Here is a 12,437-nt window from a genome sequence, read left to right as displayed (position 1 = left end):
ACTGCACTCCAGCCTGGGTGACAGAGTGAGACTCTGTCTCAAAAAAAAAAAAAAAGAACCCAAAAAACAAAAAAACACAAATATTGCTGTCATAACCCTTTAGATATGTCATTTTCTACATATGGAAGTTTATTGGCAGGATAAATTCTCAGAATTGGAATAGCTGTGTCTGTGTTGTAATAAGCACAAACAAGATGTCCTGCTCAAAGGGTCATAGCAGTTTGCACTCTGTTAAGAGCAAGAGAACACCTGGTTCTCTATAGCCTCTCCAGTAGAGTGTATGATCACACTTTTGGATTTTTGCCCATCTAATAGTAGGAAAATGGTATCTCAGTGTAAGTTGAGTATTTAGGTTCTTAATAGTGTGAGCTTGAGCATCTTTTCGCATGTTTGAGCCATTATGGTTCCTTTCCTGTGAACTGTCTATCCATATCCTTGACTGTTTTTCAAATGAATTATTAGTCTTTTCCCCATCAATTTCTAGATGCTCTAATTCTTAATGTACTATGAGATTCACCTCTTTTCTGTAATATAAATTGCAAGTATGTGTTCCCTGTGTAACATCTGTCAGTTGGCTCTTCCTGTGGAAATTTTTTGCCATGCAGAAAGTTTTTATTTTTGCTTTTCTAGGTAAAATTATCAATCATTTCTTTTAAGTCTTCTGGATTTTGAGTCATGATTAGAAAGCCTTTTTCACTCTAAGATTAAAAAGTGTTTTTCTTGAGTTTTCTACTTGGTTTTAGCTTATTACATTTAAATCCTTGATTTGGAGTTTCTTAATGTTATTGAGAGAAAGAGATCCAACTTTATCCTCCGGGAGTTGCCAATTTGTCCCGAGATCACTACTGATGGAAAAGCCAATCTTGTTCCTTGAGATGCCATCTGCCCTATCAGATATTAATTTTTTTTTTTTTTTTATTTTGAGACAGAGTCTCGCTCTATGGCCCAGGCTGGAGTGCAATTGCACGATATCGGCTCACTGCAACCTCTGCCTCTCGGGTTCTAGTGATTCTCCTGCCTCAGCCTCCTGAGTAGCTGGGACTACAGGCGGGTGCCACCACACCCAGCTAATTTTTTGTATTTTTAGTAGAGACGGGGTTTCACTGAGTTAGCCAGGCTGGTCTTGAACTCCTGACCTCATGATCTGCCCGCCTTGGCCTCCCAAAGTGCTGGGATTACAGGCGTGAGTCTCCGTGCCCAGCCTGGGATTTTTATGACTAGAACTAACATATGTAAGATGCTTCTCATATTGTAGGCCCCAACAATTGGTAGCTTTCAAGCTGCCATATACTTTTACATAAATGCTATCATACCATAGACATATTTTTTGTTTTTAGTGGATTTTTGTTTGCCATTTTACATATCAAAATAAACTTAAAAGATGTTAAATGAAATAAAATATGATGATGAGGCACTTGACTAAATGGCAAAATGAAACACTGGGTTCCATCATGACCTCCTGATGTGCGCATCCATTTACATACACACGTATGTGTGTTTATGTATACATACATAGATCAAGACTAAACAGAATTTCATGAGTCGATAATTAAATTTACTACATGTGATATACCTTGGTCCATTCTATTCCAGAATAACATATTACTTAATTTTAAAAATGCTTTGGCCAGGCACAGTGGCTCACGCCTGTAATCCCAGCACTTTGGGAGGCCGAGGTGGGTGGACCACGAGGTCAGGAGATCAAGACCATCCTGGCTAACATGGTGAAACCCCGTCTCTAATAAAAATACAAAACAATTAGCCGGGTGTGGTGGCAGGCGCCTGTAGTCCCAACTACTCGGGAGGCTGAGGCAGGAGAATGGCGTGAACCCGGGAGGTGGAGCTTGCAGTGAGCCGAGATCATGCCACTGCACTCCAGCCTGGGCGACAGACCGAGACTCTGTCTCAAAAAAAAAAAAAAAAAAAAAGCTTTAAAATATTTCATTTTTTATTTATTAAACTTTTTTTTTTAATGCACTGATTACCAGTGTCCCGATGGGCTGATGACTGGCAATTTGGAAGACACCAAACTATATAGAAATCCAGGATCTTTGCTCATTAATTCATTGCACAAATGTATATTAAGTACCTGTTCTATGCCAGGTCCTGGAGCTTCAGTGATGAACAAGACAAATACAAGGCCTGCCCTCATGGGACTTCAGTCTCACTTTGGAGACAGACAATAAAATGTGCTTATCATTTTAGCACTTTCACTACCTGACATTTTGAAAGGGCGACTGATTGACTGTGTCTGTGATAGACATAAGGCCTCTGCAAGGATGTCACATGTAGGCTCAGAGCTGAGGATGAGATAGAACTAGCTATGTGAATAATGGGATGAATTGCATTATGAGCAGAGCTCGTAGCATGTGCAAAGGCCCTGAGGCAGAAAGCATTCAGTGTGTTTAAGACATGATGACAGCCTGGATGAAGTGTAGCCATTCAGGGGTAATTGATGAAGGGTGGGGCTGGAGAAGTGGGCAGGACACTCTAGGCCACGGATGGGAGTTTGCATTTTTTCCAAAGGGGTGATAAATCATTTAAAGGTTCTAAGCAGAGGAGTGAAGTCATAATCTAGTGTACAAATCAAACTAGTTGCTCTGCTGTATGGAGAATGTGTAGAAGGGATCTAGAGTGGAAGCTGGAATTCCAGTTAGGAGGGTGCTTCAGGGGCCGAGTGAGAGACACCACTGGCTGAGATGTTGGTGTTGACAATCAAGATATTCGAGACATAGTTTGGAAGTAGAATCAGTAGGTCTGGCTTTTGGATTAGGTGTGGGGCGGAACGGAAAAGCAAGAGCAAAGATGAACTCCTAGGTGGCTGGCTTGGATTAGTGTGGAGGTCAGCAAACTGTGGCCCACGGGCCGGATCCAATCTAGGGCCTGTTTTTTTTTGTTGTTGTTGTTGTTGTTTTTTGAGACGGAGTCTCACTCTGTTGCCCGGGTTGGAGTGCAGTGGCGTGATCCCGGCTCACTGCAACCTCTGCCTCCCGGGTTCAAGCGATTATCCTGCCTCAGCCTCCCAAGTAGCTGGGATTACAGGCGTGCACCACTACGCCCAGCTAATTTTTTCTATTTTTAGTAGAGACAGGGTTTCACCATGTTGGCCAGGTTGGTCTCGAACTCCTGACCTTGTGATTTGCCCACCTCGGCCTTCCAAAGTGCTGGGATTAAAGGCGTGAACCACCACGCCCGGCCTGTTTTTTTTCCCCCATTTATTAATAATCTATGGGTTAAAAATGGTTTTTACAATTTTAAAAGTGGGAGAAAGACACGCAGAATATGCGACAGAACATATGTGGCCATATGTGACCTGCAAAGTCTCAATATTTGTCATCTGGTCCCTTATGGGAAAAGTTTGCAAACGTCCAGATTACTGGGTTATGCTGTCATTTGCTGACACGTAGAGGGCAAGGAAACGGATATTTTGTTGTCGTTACTTGAGAAATGGTGAGAATATTTATGAATTTTCCTTAGACGTTTGACTTCAGTTCTTAGAAAGAGGTATGCCATAAGCCCAATTGTGATTCTCATCTTCACTTTTATTGCATGCTTAATCAGAGATATGCATTTTGAAGCTTCTCAGAAGAAATGGGGTGAACGCTGACATTATTGTTTGGCTACCTAACTTGGGAGCTCCCTTTTATTTGAGATTTTGCCTGAGGAAGGGGTAGAATATTCAACTTAAAATAACAGCACTCTTGGCCGGGCATGGTGGCTCACGCCTGTAATCCCAGCACTTTGGGAAGCCGAGGTGGGTGGATCATCTTAGGTCAGGAGTTCGAGACCAGCCTGGTCAACATGGTGAAACCCCATCTCTAATAAAAAATAAATATTAGCTGGGTGTGGTGGCAGGCAACTGTAATCCTAGCTACCCAGGAGGCTGAGGCAGGAGAATCACTGGAACCGGGGGGGTGGAGGTTGCCGTGAGCAGAGATTGCGCCACTTCACTCCAGCCTGGGTGACAGAGCGAAACTCTGTCTCAAAAATAAATAAATAAATAAATAAATAAATAAATAAAAATAAAAATAATAACAGCACTTGTTATAGTAAGAATCTGAGGGTATAACTTACTGATCTTTTCTGATTCCAAAAAAAATTCATTTCTGGCCAAAAATGGACTTTTTTTTTCTCATTCTGGTTTAAACATACCGCTTTTTCAGCTATGCCAGTGGGAAATGTCTTCCTACCTTTTGGGGCTCCAATAACTCAGACTTGGGGATGGGACCTTTGCAGCCTACTGCCGGAACTCTCTGGATGGCCAGTGGTACAGTTATGATGACAGCACGGTGGAACCGCTTCGAGAGGATGAGGTCAACACCAGAGGGGCTTATATCCTGTTCTATCAGAAGCGGAACAGCATCCCTCCCTGGTCAGCCAGCAGCTCCATGAGAGGTAGGTGCTGCTGCTCATGACAGGAGGGGGGTGTGGGGAAATCACTTTAAGAACTGGGAAGAGGCTCAGTTGAACATCGAGGACCAGGAGAGGTTGGCAAGGATCTGAAAGAGGAAGCCCGGGATGCTGCTGTAGAAACCTGAGCTGCATAGACTGGTTGCTCATTTACCAGGGTGTGGGATGGATGGATTATAATTCAGGAAAAGGGAAAAGAATAATTGTTTGTATTCAGGGCAGGTGATGCTTGGCAGTGTGGAATTCCATATTCCTAGTCTCACTCATATCACAGCAGGTTTTTTGAGGTGTATGTAATATAAACTGATGTCAGTCCTGTTGGAAAGGCAGGGCAGTTATAAAGGATGCAGGACTTTTCTAGGAAAGGTAGTTTTTTTTTTTGTTGTTTTTTTTTTTTTGAGATGGAGTCTCACTCTGTCACCAGGCTGGAGTGCAGTGGCATGATCTTGGCTCACTGCAACCTCTGCCTCTTGGGTTCAAGCGATTCTCCTGCCTCAGCCTCCCGAGTAGCTGGGACTACAGGCACGTGCCACCACCATGCCCAGCTAATTTTTGTATTTTTAGCAGAGACGGGGTTTCACCATGTTGGCCAGGAGGATGGTCTCGATCTCTTGACCTCTTGATCCACCCATCTCAGCCTCTCTAAGGTAGCTGTTTAAACACTGCTGCACTCAAGCAATTCATTTATTAGCCTCAAACTTGCTTGGAAGTCTAGAGAAAGACAGTGCCAAAGCTGACCCTTTCACGTGATTTGTTTCATGCTGCAAACCAACTGTCCTTATCTTTGGGACAAGAGAGCATTAAAAAAAAAATTAAGCAGATTTTCTCCTAACAGTTATCAGAAAATGGCCAAATAAATCCAAGAGTCCTCAGCAGGTCTAAACCAATCCTAACATAAGTCTAGCTTCCATTTATAGAAGAAGATGTTGAAAAAAGGATGAAAAACCTGTCCTATTAGAGAAAAGAAGTTTTTCTTACTGTCCAGTATAATAAAGATAATGTATCTTTATGGTGCAAAGTGTAAGGCATCCTTAATGCCCACTGTAAAAGATTTGGTTTCCCTAAACTTGGGATACACTCCTGTAACATGGCTTATTACCTGTTGAACTGTGCGTGCTGGGGCCCTGGTACTGATAATAAAATACTGTTACTCTGCCTCTGACTACAGCTCTGAGTAATACAGTCCTTTGGCTCTGGAAAAAGAAACAAAAAACATATTTAGAATGCCAAAGCTGGTGATAAGTAATTTCATGGAAAGCATTTCAAAACTTGTCAACATACTTTCCTTTGTTGTTGTTGTTGTTGTTTTGTTTTTTATTTTTTGAGACGGAGTTTCGCTCTTGTTGCCCAGGCTGGAGTACAGTAGCGCGATTTCGGCTCACTGCAACCTCCGCCTCCTAGGTTCACACAATTCTCCTGCCTCAGCCTCCTGAGTAACTAGGATTTACAGGCGCCCACCACCACGCCCAGCTAATTTTTTGTATTTTTAGTAGAGATGGGATTTCACCATGTTGGTCAGGCTGGTCTTGAACTCCTGACCTCAGGTGATCCGCTCGCCTCGGCCTCCGTAAGTGCTGGGATTACAGGTGTGAGCCACCGCACCCAGCCCATGCTTTCCTTTTTGTGCTCAAATGCCTCTCCCTAAACTTTTAAGCTTAGTCACATGGGAAACCCGATCACAGGTTTCCCCTCTCCTTGTTGACAGGTTTCTGCAGTTCTGTTCTGGTTCTGTAGTTCCGGGGCTGAAGGATGGGGCCAGAATGGGGATCTGGTTGTGAGATGCTCCGCTAGGACTCTGAAGTGCTGGGGTTGGGCTCAGCCTCCCTCTCTGTGTTTCCTCCACAGGCTCTACCAGCTCCTCCCTGTCTGATCACTGGCTCCTACGGCTCGGGAGCCACACTGGCAGCACAAGGGGAAGCCTGCTGTCCTGGAGCTCTGCCCCCTGCCCCTCCCTGCCCCAGGTTCCTGACTCTCCCATCTTCACCAACAGTCTCTGCAATCAGGAAAAGGGTATGTTGGTTAAATGTGCTTGGTTGATTTTCATTTTCTGTAATGTCTGTTGTTATTGCTCAGTATGAAAGCGCTGTCACTTCGTAGTCTTGAATGGAAAGGGTCCATCATTACGAGAGGTTTGTTCATCTCTTAAATGGGGTCTTCTATGACCTGCCCTTCCTTGCCCGCTTCTCCCCATCCTCTACCCTCCAGCCACAGGTACCTTTTCTCTGCCCCCGTGTAGCTTATTGTCATAAGCAAGTAAACCTGGGAACATGGTACTTAAAGAAGGGAGAATGGCAAAGAGAATCAGGGAAGAGGGTATTCAGGCCCGGGGTGGAGGAGGGAGGGTGCACAGGGCCCGGGAGATAGGACGGGCGGGTAACATCTTTCTAGGGGGTGACACTGAGCAGAGCTCTGAGTGAGAGCGAGTGACTTGTGTAGAAGCCTAGGGCTATGTTCCAGGAGAGGAGCCCTCCAGGGTGAAGGCTGGGAGTGAGCATTGGATGTGTGAGGGGCAGAAGAAACCAGAGCTGTGGCCGGAGCAGAGACACCCAGGAGTAGAGAGAGCAGGAGTGGACAGGGGCCATGTTAGAACCTACCTTTCTGAGCTAGAGGTATAAAGTTTGGACTCTATTCTAAGTGTAGTGGATAGCGAGTGGAGAGGTGTTTTTGTTTGTTTGTTTGTTTGTTTTTTAATGCTTCTGCTTTAATCATTGTTTTTAAAAAATTGACACATAATAATTGTACATATATTTGGGGTACATATGATAGTTTGATACATGCATACAATGTGTTCATTACATACAAACTAGGGTATTTAGAATATACATCACCTCAAACATTTATCATTTCTTTGTGACGGGAACATTTCAAATCTCTCTAGCTGTTTTGAAATATACAATATATTGTTGGTAACTGTAGTCACCTTCCTGTGCTATTAAACATGAGAACTTATTTTATCTAACTGTATATTTGTACTTTTTTTTTTTGAGACAGAGTCTCACTCTGTCGCAGGCTGGAGTCCAGTGGCACGATCTCAGCTCACTGCAACCTCTGCCTCCCGGGTTCGAGCAATACTCCTGCCTCAGCCTCTAGAGTAGCTGGGATTACAGGCACCTGCCACTACGCCTGGCTAATTTTTGTACTTTTCATAGAGACAGGGTTTCATCATGTTGGTCAGGCTGATCTCAAACACCTGACCTCACGTGATCTGCCTGCCTCGGCCTCCCAAAGTGCTGGGATTACAGGCGTGAGCCACCGCACCTGGCCTATTTGTAGCTATCAACCCACCTCTCTTCATCTGCCCCCATTCCCAGCCTCTGGCAACCATCATTCTACTCCCTACCTCCATAAAATCAACTTTTTTAGCTTAGAGTTTTGAGCAGGGAAGTGGTTGATCTGATTTATAGTTTTTAGAGAGTCTACTCTGGCTACTGTGTGGAGAAGACATCACAGGGGGCAAGAGTGGGGACGTAGGAAGATCATTCAGGAGACTAACATGTTTATATCCAGGTGGGAGACAGTGGTGGTTTGAACTAGCATGTTAGATAAGAGATGGTCAAACTGGATGTATACTGAAGCTACAGCTGCTAAGATGTGCTGATGTGGGGTGTGCAGCGTGAAGGAAAGAGAATAGTCAAGGATATCTCCTTGCTTAAGGTCTAAATAACGAGGGGAAGAGCTGCACAGTTAATGAGGTGGGAGAAAGTTGGGTAGGAACAGTCCATTCTGGAGGGAAGTCAAAAATTTTTTGACACAGTAATTTTGAAAATCCTGTAAGACACCATTCCCCAGCCTTTTTGGCACCAGGGACCGGTTTCATGGAAGACAATTTTTACACACACTTGGGATGAGGATGGTTTGGGATGAAACTGTTCCACCTCAGATCATCAGGCATGAGATTCTCATAAGGAGCATGCAACCTACATCCCTCATGTGCAGAGTTCACAATAGGCTTTGTGTTCCTATGAGAATCTAATACGCCTGCTGATCTGACAGGAGGCGGAGCTCAGGCGGTAATGCGAGTGATGGGGAGCAGCTGTAAATACAGATGAAGCTTCGCTCATTTGCTCACCACTCACTTCCTGCTCTGTGGCCCGATTCCTAACAGGCCGTGGATCAGTATTTGTCCACAGCCCAGGGGTTGGGGGACCCTGCTAAGACATCATCACATCAATGTGATAACTGGGGAGTGGAGAGAAATATTTGAGAGTCATCAGCACATGGATGGAACAGTGCTGGCTGAGCTCCCCTGGGGAAATAGTACAGATGAAAAAGAATGAAGGCTGGGCACAGTGGCTCACGCCTGTAATCCCAGCACTTTGGGAGGCCGAGGTGGGCAGATCATGGGGTCAGGAGTTCGAGACCAGCCTGACCAACATGGTGAAACCCCGTCTCTACTAAAACTACAAAAAAATTAGCTGGGCATGGTGGCACACGCCTGTAATCCCAGCTACTCAGGAGGTTGAGGCAGGGGAATCGCTTGAACCTGGGAGGTGGAGGTTGCAGTGAGCTTAGATCACGCCACTGCACTCCAGCCAGGGCAACAGAGCAAGACTCCATCTCAAAAAAAAAAAAAAAAAAAATGAAGACCCGAGACCAAACCTGGGGGCTCTCCAACATCTAAGGGTTGAGCAAAGGTGGAGAGGCCAAGAAAAGAACTGAGAAGGAGCAGCCAGTGAGGGGAAGAAAACCAGGTGAGTGTGGTTGACAGATGAAAAAAAGAGAATCTTAAGGAAGCAGCCAACTGTACTGGATGCTGCTGAGAGGCTGAGTAAGGTGAGGATGGGTAGATTCCATCAGGCTGGAAGGCCACCGGTGACTTGCCAGGAGCATCTGCCATGGCTGGAGAGAAGGGAGGCCTGCCTGTAGCAGGTGGACCAGAGGCTGGGGTGGAGGAAGTGGCAGTGTGTACACACTCCACCAGGCAAGGTGACTGAAGGAAGGCGGGTTGACAGCTAAGTAGGAGATAGTAGAGACGCATTCAGATGATCAGGTCTACAGGGAGATGTTGATGACAGTGCTGGGAACAAGGGGGTAACCACAGAAACAAAGTCCTTAAGGCTGAGCGTTGTCAGATCACACCTGGAACCCTAGCATTTTGGGAGGCCAAGGTGGGAGGATCGCGTGAGTCCAAGAAGTTAAGACTAGCCCTGGCAACATAGTGAGACCCCATCTCTATAAAAAAATTAGCCAGGCATGGTGGCATGTGCCTGTTGTCCCAGCTACTCAAGAGGCTGAGGTGGGAGGATCTCTTGAGCTTGGGAAGTTAGGGCTGCAGTGAGCTGTGAGCACACCCCTGCACTCCGGCCTGGGTGACAGAGTGAGACCTTGTCTCAAAAAAACAAACAAAAAAACCAGCATTACTATGTAAGAACTGTATGTCTGTGTATGTGTGTTTGTGCCTGTGTGTATGTCTGTGTGTGTGTCTGTGTCTTTGTGTGTATGTGTCTCTGTGTGTGTGTCTGTGTGTTTGTGTCTTTGTGTATGTGTCTCTGTGAGTGTCTGTATGTCTGTGTGTTTCTTGTGTGTGTGTCTCTATGTGTATGTGCCTGTGTGTGTGTCTGTGTGTATGTGTGTGTGTCTGTGTGTGTCTCTGTGTGTGTGTGTGTCTCTGTGTAGGTATGTGTCTGTGTGTTTGTGTCTATGTGTGTGTCTCTGTGTGTGTGTGTGTCTGTGTATCTGTGTGTCTCTGTGTGTCTATGTGTATGTATCTGTGTATATGTGTCTGTGTGTGTCTCTGTGTATCTGTGTGTGTGTCTCTGTGTGTCTATGTATATGTATCTGTGTATATGTGTCTGTGTGTGTGTTTCTGTGTGTCTATGTGTATGTATCTGTGTATATGTGTGTGTGTCTGTGTGTATCTGTGTGTGTGTCTGTGTGTGTATGTGTCTGTGTATGTGAGAGTGTGTATGTGTGTATGAGTGTGCTTGTGTGTGTATTGTTTGTGCCTGTATGTATGTCTGTGTGTGTGTGTTTCTGTGTTTCTTTGTGTGAGTGTGTGATCTTTATTTAGCCTTTGTGTTCCTTCAGCCAGAAAGTGGTAACATGTTCAAATTATTTTTTTAGTTCCTTATTTCTTGTTAGGTCCTAACTTAGTTTTTTAAATACAATTTTAATAGAAATATTATATATACTTGTGATTAGTATACTTTACGTATTGCATACAATTATATATATAAGTATATGTAAGTAAAGTATATTAATCCTTCAATACTTAAAGTATATTAAGTATACAGCTGACAAATTTTCATAAAATGAACATCCTCATATACCAGATTAAAAAATAGAATATTCTAGCACCCTGCTGCCTTGTATCTCTCTCAATCATGACTGTTTTAAATAAAAAACAGCTTGGAGATATATAGTTCTCTGCACAGAAATTTACTTATGAGAGAGAGAGCGAACTGTTGTCTGTTGACAATTGTCAATAAAAAAGCAAACACAGGGGTTTGAAGAAGAGGGGGTGCAGGGTGAGGTGGGGGAACTACCTCTTCCTTTCTGCAGGTTCATTCATGGGCTGGAATCTGTTGTGGAGGCTAGCCTTGTGGTCTGACCTGGAGAAATCTGGCCTGGTCATCAAGGGGAGCACCCTGAGTTGTTACAGATTTATGGTTTCTTGAGTTATTTATGGATTCTCCAAAAATCCAATGCAAGTTTTGTCATGAAGCTATCTGCAATGTCTGCTACTTGACAAATCTCCCCATTTCCCTTATTAAAATTTCTTACATTGAGCCAGGTGCGGTGGCACATGCCTGTAATCCCAGCACTTTGGGAGGCCGAGGTGGGCGGATCACCTGAGGTCAGGAGTTTGAGACCAGCCTGACCAACATGGTGAAACCCCGTCTCTACTAAAAATACAAAAATTAGCTGGACATGGTGGCGGGCACCTGTAATCTGAGCTACTCAGGAGGCTGAGGCAGGAGAATCACTTGAACCCAGGAAGGAGAATCACTTGAACCCAGGAGGTGGAGGTTGCAGTGAGCTAAGATGGTGCCACTGCACTCCAGCCTGGGCAACAGAGCGAGACTCCCTCTCAAAAAAAAAAAAAAAAAAAAAGTCCTTACATTGTCAGAATAGTTTACATGTTTACATTTTGTATTGCGGTTCGGTTTCAGAGTTGTTTCTGGTTTGCAGCCATTACCAGTAGTCCTGTTATGAACATTTTTGATCCTGTCCTTGGTGTCCGCACGTCTGCATTTCTGTTGGGTGTATACCTAGGAGTGGAATTGCGTGGGCACAGTGTGTGTGTGTGTGGTGTGTGTGTATATTCATCAGCTGCTTATTTCTTTATACTTTATGTCATCATTTGTATCCAAGTACCCAATGCAATATAGCAGGCCTTTAAAAATGTCATTTTGTTCAGCGGTCATTTTGCTATAATGTTGATGAGAAAAAATAGTTGATTCCTGGCTGGGACTACTGGAGAATGCAGTTTGCTCATTCTCCCCATGTCTGCGTGGGTTTTCTCTGGGTGCTCCAGTTTCCTCCCACATCCTAAAGATATACCATTAGGTGATCTGATTGTCTGCACGGTCTCAGTGTGAGTGCGAGTCTCCCTGAAATGGGAGGGGGCCTATCCAGGGCTGGTTCCTGCCATTCATGATCCTGAGCTGGAATAAGTGGGCAAATAATTATCTTACTCGTTACTTTTGTTAAATGTATGTATAGCTCACATTTTTTTTTTTTTTTGAGGCGGAGTCTTGTTCTGTTGCCAGGCTGAAGTGCAATGGCGCGATCTCAGCTCACTGCAACCTCCGCCTCCCGGGTTCAAGCGATTCTCCTGCCTCAGACTCCCAAGTAGCTGGGACTACAGGCGCGCACCACCACACCCAGCTAATTTTTGTATTTTTAGTGGAGATGGGGGTTTCACCATGTTGGCCAGGATGGTCTCGATCTCTTCATCTCGTGATCTGCCCGCCTTGGCCTCCCAAAGTGCTGGGATTACAGGTGTGAGCCACCGCGCCCAGCCGTAGCTCACATTTATTTTAATGTTTAATAGTAGAAGTGTTTGGGTCTTTATTTAGAAGTTT

The 12,437-nt window shown here is 44.6% G+C and overlaps 1 protein-coding gene across 2 annotated transcripts in view; it reads left to right on the top strand.

Moving 5' to 3' along the window:
• The window catches only part of USP43 (ubiquitin specific peptidase 43), an 86,007-nt gene that overhangs the window by 62,038 nt on the left and 11,532 nt on the right, over nt 1–12,437 (top strand). For both annotated transcript variants that reach the window (XM_034942380.3, XM_034942379.3), the window contains exons 13-14: nt 4,237–4,395; nt 6,256–6,420. In XM_034942380.3, the coding sequence (XP_034798271.2) occupies nt 4,237–4,395; nt 6,256–6,420 (324 nt within the window). The remainder of the gene's footprint in view (nt 1–4,236; nt 4,396–6,255; nt 6,421–12,437) is intronic.

Source organism: Pan paniscus, chromosome 19, assembly GCF_029289425.2.
Source record: "Pan paniscus chromosome 19, NHGRI_mPanPan1-v2.0_pri, whole genome shotgun sequence".
Lineage (NCBI taxonomy): Eukaryota > Metazoa > Chordata > Mammalia > Primates > Hominidae > Pan > Pan paniscus.
Note: the sequence above shows the minus strand (reverse complement) of the source record. Positions and strands in the feature narration are given on the sequence as shown.